Source organism: Eleutherodactylus coqui, chromosome 10, assembly GCF_035609145.1.
Source record: "Eleutherodactylus coqui strain aEleCoq1 chromosome 10, aEleCoq1.hap1, whole genome shotgun sequence".
Lineage (NCBI taxonomy): Eukaryota > Metazoa > Chordata > Amphibia > Anura > Eleutherodactylidae > Eleutherodactylus > Eleutherodactylus coqui.
In genome coordinates this window covers 7,008,519-7,016,141 of record NC_089846.1, presented here as the reverse complement: position 1 = coordinate 7,016,141, position 7,623 = coordinate 7,008,519, and the positions used below count along the sequence as shown (strand labels likewise).

Here is a 7,623-nt window from a genome sequence, read left to right as displayed (position 1 = left end):
ATCAGCGGGAGAGGAGGAGAGTACAGAGCCGAGAGCAGCGGGGAGAGGAGGGGAGAGCAGAGCCGAGAGCAGCGGGGAGAGGAGGGGAGAGCAGAGCCGAGAACAGCGGGAGAGGAGGAGAGTGCAGAGCCGAGAGCAGCGGGGAGAGGAGGGGAGAGCAGAGCCGAGAGCAGCGGGGAGAGGAGGAGAGAGCAGAGCCGAGAACAGCGGGGAGAGGAGGGGAGAGCAGAGCCGAGAACAGCGGGAGAGGAGGAGAGAGCAGAGCCGAGATCAGCGGGAGAGGAGGAGAGTACAGAGCCGAGAGCAGCGGGGAGAGGAGGGGAGAGCAGAGCCGAGAGCAGCGGGGAGAGGAGGGGAGAGCAGAGCCGAGAACAGCGGGAGAGGAGGAGAGTGCAGAGCCGAGAGCAGCGGGGAGAGGAGGGGAGAGCAGAGCCGAGAGCAGCGGGGAGAGGAGGGGAGAGCAGAGCCGAGAACAGCGGGAGAGGAGGAGAGAGCAGAGCCGAGAGCAGCGGGGAGAGGAGGGGAGAGCAGAGCCGAGAGCAGCGGGGAGAGGAGGGGAGAGCAGAGCCGAGAGCAGCGGGGAGAGGAGGGGAGAGCAGAGCCGAGAGCAGCGGGGAGAGGAGGGGAGAGCAGAGCCGAGAGCAGCGGGAGAGGAGGGGAGAGCAGAGCCGAGATCAGCGGGAGAGGAGGGGAGAGCAGAGCCGAGAGCAGCGGGAGAGGAGGGGAGAGCAGAGCCGAGAGCAGCGGGGAGAGGAGGGGAGAGCAGAGCCGAGAGCAGCGGGGAGAGGAGGGGAGAGCAGAGCCGAGAGCAGCGGGAGAGGAGGGGAGAGCAGAGCCGAGAGCAGCGGGGAGAGGAGGGGAGAGCAGAGCCGAGAGCAGCGGGGAGAGGAGGGGAGAGCAGAGCTGAGAACAGCGGGGAGAGGAGGGGAGAGCAGAGCCGACATCAGCGGGGAGAGGAGGGGAGAGCAGAGCCGAGAACAGCGGGGAGAGGAGGGGAGGGGAGAGCAGAGCCGAGATCAGCGGGAGAGGAGGAGAGAGCAAAGCCGAGAGCAGCGGGAGAGGAGGAGAGAGCAGAGCCGAGAGCAGCGGGAGAGGAGGAGAGAGCAGAGCCGAGAGCAGCGGGGAGAGGAGGGGAGAGCAGAGCCGAGAACAGCGGGAGAGGAGGAGAGAGCAGAGCCGAGAACAGCGGGGAGAGGAGGGGAGAGCAGAGCCGAGAGCAGCGGGAGAGGAGGGGAGAGCAGAGCCGAGAGCAGCGGGAGAGGAGGGGAGAGCAGAGCCGAGAGCAGCGGGAGAGGAGGGGAGAGCAGAGCCGAGAGCAGCGGGAGAGGAGAGGAGAGCAGAGCCGAGAGCAGCGGGGAGAGGAGGGGAGAGCAGAGCCGAGAGCAGCGGGGAGAGGAGGAGAGAGCAGAGCCGAGAACAGCGGGAGAGGAGGAGAGAGCAGAGCCGAGAGGAGGGGAGAGCAGAGCCGAGAGCAGCGGGGAGAGGAGGAGAGAGCAGAGCCGAGAGCAGCGGGGAGAGGAGGAGAGAGCAGAGCCGAGAGCAGCGGGAGAGGAGGAGAGAGCAGAGCCGAGAGCAGCGGGGAGAGGAGGAGAGAGCAGAGCCGAGAGCAGCGGGAGAGGAGGGGAGAGCAGAGCCGAGAGCAGCGGGAGAGGAGGAGAGAGCAGAGCCGAGAGCAGCGGGGAGAGGAGGAGAGAGCAGAGCCGAGAGGAGGGGAGAGCAGAGCCGAGAGCAGCGGGAGAGGAGGAGAGAGCAGAGCCGAGAGCAGCGGGAGAGGAGGGGAGAGCAGAGCCGAGAGCAGCGGGAGAGGAGGAGAGAGCAGAGCCGAGAGCAGCGGGAGAGGAGGAGAGAGCAGAGCCGAGAGCAGCGGGAGAGGAGGAGAGAGCAGAGCCGAGAACAGCGGGGAGAGGAGGAGAGAGCAGAGCCGAGAACAGCGGGGAGAGGAGGAGAGAGCAGAGCCGAGAACAGCGGGGAGAGGAGGAGAGAGCAGAGCCGAGAACAGCGGGGAGAGGAGGAGAGAGCAGAGCCGACAGCAGCGGGGAGAGGAGGAGAGAGCAGAGCCGAGAATAGCGGGGAGAGGAGGGGAGAGCAGAGCCGAGAGCAGCGGGAGAGGAGGAGAGAGCAGAGCCGAGAACAGCGGGGGTAGGAGGAGAGTACAGAACCGAGAGCAGCGGGGGTAAGAGGAGAGTACAGAACCGAGAGCAGCGGGGAGAGGAGGAGAGTACAGAACCGAGAGCAGCGGGGAGAGGAGGAGAGTACAGAGCCGAGAACAGCGGGGGTAGGAGGAGAGTACAGAACCGAGAGCAGCGGGGAGAGGAGGAGAGTACAGAACCGAGAGTAGCGGGGAGAGGAGGAGAGTCCAGAGCCGAGAGCAGCGGGAGAGGAGGAGAGTACAGAGCCGAGAACAGCGGGGAGAGGAGGAGGGAGCAGAGCCGAGAACAGCGGGAGAGGAGGAGAGTCCAGAGCCGAGAACAGCGGGAGAGGAGGAGAGTCCAGAGCCGAAAACAGCGGGAGAGGAGGAGAGTCCAGAGCCGAGAACGGGGAGAGGAGGGGAGAGCAGAGCCGAGAACAGCGGGAGAGAAGGAGAGTACAGAGCCGAGAACAGCGGGAGAGGAGGAGAGTACAGAGCCGAGAACAGTGGGAGAGGAGGAGAGTACAGAGCCGAGAACAGCGGGAGAGGAGGAGAGTACAGAGCCGAGAACAGCGGGAGAGGAGGAGAGTACAGAGCCGAGAACAGCGGGGAGAGGAGGAGAGTACCGAGCCGAGAACAGCGGGAGAGGAGGGGAGAGCAGAGCCGAGAACAGCGGGAGAGGAGGAGAGTCCAGAGCCGAGAACAGCGGGAGAGGAGGAGAGTCCAGAGCCGAGAGCAGCGGGAAGAGGAGGAGAGTACAGAACCGAGAGCAGGGGGAGAGGAGGAGAGTACAGCTCCGGGAACAGCGGGGAGAGGAAGAGAGTACAGCGCCAGGAACAGCGGGGAGAGGAGGAGAGTACAGCGCCAGGAACAGCGGGGAGAGGAGGAGAGTACAGCACCAGGAACAGCGGGGAGAGGAGTGTACAGCACCAGGAACAGTGGGGAGAGGAGGAGAGTACAGCGCCGGGAACAGCGGGGAGAGGAGGAGAGTACAGCGCCGAGAATAGCGGGGAGAGGAGGGGAGTACAGCGCCGAGAACAGCGAGGAGAGTACAGCGTGGACAGCAGCGAGGAGAGTACAGTGTTGACAACAGCGGGGAGAGGAGGAGAGAACAGTGGGAAGAGCAAGGAAGTACTGAGCTGAGAACAGCAGGGAAAGAAGGAGTACAGAGCTGAGAACAGCAGGGAAAGGAGGAGTACAGAGCTGAGAACAGACGGGAGCAGAGGAGAGAATAGCGCGGAATGGAGGAGAGGACAGCAGGGAGAGGAGAGAATAGCGGGTGTATTCATAGAGTAGAGAGCCGACAACAGTGAGAACAGCACAGCGCTGATAAAAGCGAGGACAGTACAGCGCCCTTACAATAGAAGGGAGAGTACAGCGGGGAGAACCGTGGGGAGAGAAGGGGAGTACAGAACCGAGAACAGCAGGGAAAACAGGGCAGTACAGCGCTGATAACAGCTGGGAGAGTACAGCATGGACAACAGCGGGAAGAGTACAGCGCTGACATCGGGGAGAGGAGGGGAGAACAGAGGGGAGAGGAGGGGAGAACAGTGGTGAGAGGAGGGGAGAACAGGGGAGAACAGTGGGGAGAGGAGGAGAGAACAGTGGTGAGAGGAGGGGAGAACAGTGGTGAGAGGAGGGGAGAACAGCGGGGAAAGGAGGGGAGAACAGCGGGGAAAGGAGGGGAGAACAGCGGGGAAAGGAGGGGAGAACAGCGGGGAAAGGAGGGGAGAACAGCGGGGAAAGGAGGGGAGAACAGCGGGGAACGGAGGGGAAAACAACAGGGAACGGAGGGGAAAACAACAGGGAACGGAGGGGAAAACAACAGGGAACGGAGGGGAAAACAACAGGGAACGGAGGGGAAAACAACAGGGAACGGAGGGGAAAACAACAGGGAACGGAGGGGAAAACAACAGGGAACGGAGGGGAAAACAACAGGGAACGGAGGGGAAAACAGCAGGGAACGGAAAGGAAAACGGCAGGGGAACGGAGGGGAAAACAGCAGGGAACGGAGGGGGAAACAGCAGGGAAAGGAGGGGAGAACAGCAGGGAAAGGAGGGGAGAACAGCAGGGAAAGGAGGGGAGAACAGAAGGGAAAGGAGGGGAGAACAGCAGGGAAAGGAGGGGAGAACAGCGGGGAAAGGAGGGGAGAACAGCGGGGAAAGGAGGGGAGAACAGCGGGGAAAGGAGGGGAGAACAGCGGGGAAAGGAGGGGAGAACAGCGGGGAACGGAGGGGGGAACAGCAGGGAACGGAGGGGAGAACAGCAGGGAACGGAGGGGAGATGGGGGGGGAGAGTAGGGGAGTACAGAGGTGAGAACAGCAAGTAGACAAGAAAAGTAAAGAGCTGAGAACAGCAGGGAGAGGAGGATAGTACAGTGGGGAGAGAGGAGGGGAAGGCAGAGCCGAGAACAGTGGGGAGAGGTTGAGGGTACAGAGCCAACAACACCGGGGAGAGGAGAAGAGAACAGTGGAGAAAGAAGGAGAGTACAACGCCAAGAACAGTGGGGAGAGGAGGAGAGTACAGCTCAACAACAGGAGGGAGAGGAGAAGACAACAGAGAAGAGAGGGGGAGAGTACAACACCGAGAACACAGCAGCATTCATGTTCTGATGTACATACAGACTTGTGGATGAAGAATGCACGTAAAATACAGGGGGCACCAGAGCAGGACTGATTGGCCCCCGCTGATGTGCTGTAATAAGGAGCTCGGTTATCACAAGCAGGCTCCACTAGAGGGAGCTCACTGCATAGATAAACAGGAGCTGTATAATCCTGTGTGCAGGGAGTCCCCTTCAGTGGCGTCTGCTGGTAGTGATTGTGACAAGGACCCTTAGGCGCTGTCCATACACGTTCCACCGCTATTTGGGCTCATTCACATTGTATGCCATTTCAGCGGGTGAAGATCACACAGTTTTTACTGTATGTGTTACGGGATCCTACCCGATGATGCGCCAGCACGGGTTGCCCTAGAACTTACACGCAACCCCTGTCCCTGCCTACTTGCCTCCACTCCTGGCTACCCCCAGGCGGGCAACTGACCGGCAGTCCCTACACTTACTAGGGACTGAGAGAGAGGACTGGCGTACCAAGATGGAACAGGGTAGAATACCGACTGGACGGGCAGATGAACTAACCCAACAGGAAATAACTGCAGACCGAGGCAGATGGATAACCTGGCAGAACTAGCAAACAAGCTGACAAACAGGAGACTGACAGAGGCAGGATACAAGCACGCTGACAGAAACCAATAACTGGCAGTGGATGGACCTCACTGCCAGCCTTATAAACAGATGCCTCCGCCCAGGGGCGGCGAGAGGGAGGCGACACATCCCAACAGGATCCAACATACAGGAACTCATGCATGGATCTGCAATCACAGGCCCGCGGCCCCGCCTGGACCCATGAGCATGTGCACCGTGCCGACCAACCACCCGCGCCCCCGGCAGCTGGGCAACAAGTCGGGAGGACCCGCATGGTAACAGTATGTTCATTTATTGTAGTGCCTTTATGGTGCATATTTTTTGTTTTTTTTACATGCGTTTCATCCGTATTTACCGTGTTTTTCAGACATGCAGAAAAAAAAAGGAAGAGGGCCCAATTGATATCATTATGTTTTCACACACCGTCCCCTCCCAACATATGTAAAGACACAATGAATGCAACTGCTTAGTTGCGGTGTTTTTACACGATCCCATAAACATGGTTTGTAATACGGACCAAATTATAATGTGCTGTAAAGTTTTTTTAACTCCTTTTAATGGCCCCATAGTGTTTTTAAATCCTGCGGTGCTACCTCCCCCCATACATCGCGGGTGTTGGCTGTTTCTTACAGCTGACGCTCGCAGGCAACAGCCCAACAAGCCGCGCTGGTGATCGGGGCTTTTAACCCTTTTTAATGCCGCTGTCAATTACGTGATACTGCAGGAACGATCAAAGCATCGCATGTTGTGGTCCCCTAGGGGGACTAAAGGAAATGTAAAAATAAGAACAATAAAGTTTTACAAAGATAGATAGATACTATGGATAGACAGAGATAGAGAGATACTTAGGAAACAGAGAAATAGATAGGAGATAGATAAATAGTTTGATAGATATAACTTTGATATAACTTTGTTTTATTATTATGTATCATGTGCAGTACAGAAAAAAAGGAATTGGTTCAGGTCCGCAGCATGTTGATTAAACAATAGTATCCCGCACAGTAACCCGACATAGATATACATTTCCATTTCTTTTTTACTACAGTATTGTGAAATTATGACTATAATAAACTTCTATGACACAATCTAGGCTGGTTGTATTATTTCAACATCGAGAAGGAATAGAAAAGACCAAATATTTAATTTGGGGTCCAGGTGAAGTTTGCGTTAAACCAGGACTCCCAAATCCCTTGGAATGTACCTGGGCAGCCTCTATTCCAGTAAATAAGTTTTTTCGTATGGAATTACAGTGTTTACCATCTGGATCCAGCGTGACACCGAGGGCGGCTCGGCAGCCAGCCATTGCATAGCTACCACTTTACGTGCCACAAATAACACCTCTCTAAGAACAATGGGCACGGATGCCGGCCAGTGTTCTGCTAATGAACCGAATGAAATAATTTGGGGGTCTACATTTATAGTAAAGGGGGTGGCAGAAGTGGATTTATAAAAGTAGGGATATTAGACCAAAAGTCATTGACAAAAGGACATTCCCATATTAGATGCCAAACGTTCGCTCCTGGTTGGCGACATCTATGACAGGAAGTCGAAGGGGTATTTCCCATTTTAAATAGACGACTCGGAGTGAGATATGCTTGGTGTATGATATAAAGCGGAATCAATTTATTATTTACAGCAGGGGGCGCTGAAAGGTGGGATACGATGACATCCGATCTTCGGGTCTTAAAAGATGGAATAGAGGATTTCCATTTGTGGAAAACGGGAAGTAGATTGTGGCCTACCTTTGCCAAAAGTAGATGCAGATAAAGCATTAAAAATAAGCCTTTAGGTCCCTGAGATTTGAGCATACCCACTGTGGGATATAATTGGGTGTTTAATGCATGGTGCAATTGAAAAATCTAAATAATTGAAGTTGCGGCGTCTGTAAGGTCTCTCTAGGTGGGTAAATAAAGGAAATATATTATCCTTATCTACGTCTCCCAGTGTCACAACCCCCAAGCTGATCCAGTATTGAGGGTCTGGAATCGACTGTAAGGCTGTCATGCCAGGGTTGCTCCTCAGGGAAAGGTCTGACACAACGTCTTGGTATCGTTGAATAGTCTTAGCCGCCCTCCAGACATACAGAGCTAACCTGTGGAGTGGTAATATGTTGGCAGAGCTGGGAAACTGTAAACTCTGGGTATTCTAGATAATTTAGCAAATTGTTACTCTTCACCTGTTCCGCAAGATATTGGTCCGCAGTGGGTAGCACACCGCTTAGAAACCACGGCTGAATATTCTGTAGCTGTCCTGCCAGATAGTATGACTGGAGGTCCAGGAGGGCCATTCCAGC

At 56.4% G+C, this 7,623-nt stretch overlaps 1 protein-coding gene across 1 annotated transcript in view; it reads left to right on the top strand.

The window, feature by feature from the left end:
- Positions 1-6,681: 6,681 nt before the first annotated feature.
- Positions 6,682-7,623, top strand: part of LOC136580024 (amiloride-sensitive sodium channel subunit gamma-like) — a 40,400-nt gene continuing 39,458 nt past the window's right edge. The window contains exon 1 of the mRNA XM_066580192.1: positions 6,682-6,750. Within this exon, the coding sequence (XP_066436289.1) occupies positions 6,682-6,750 (69 nt within the window). The remainder of the gene's footprint in view (positions 6,751-7,623) is intronic.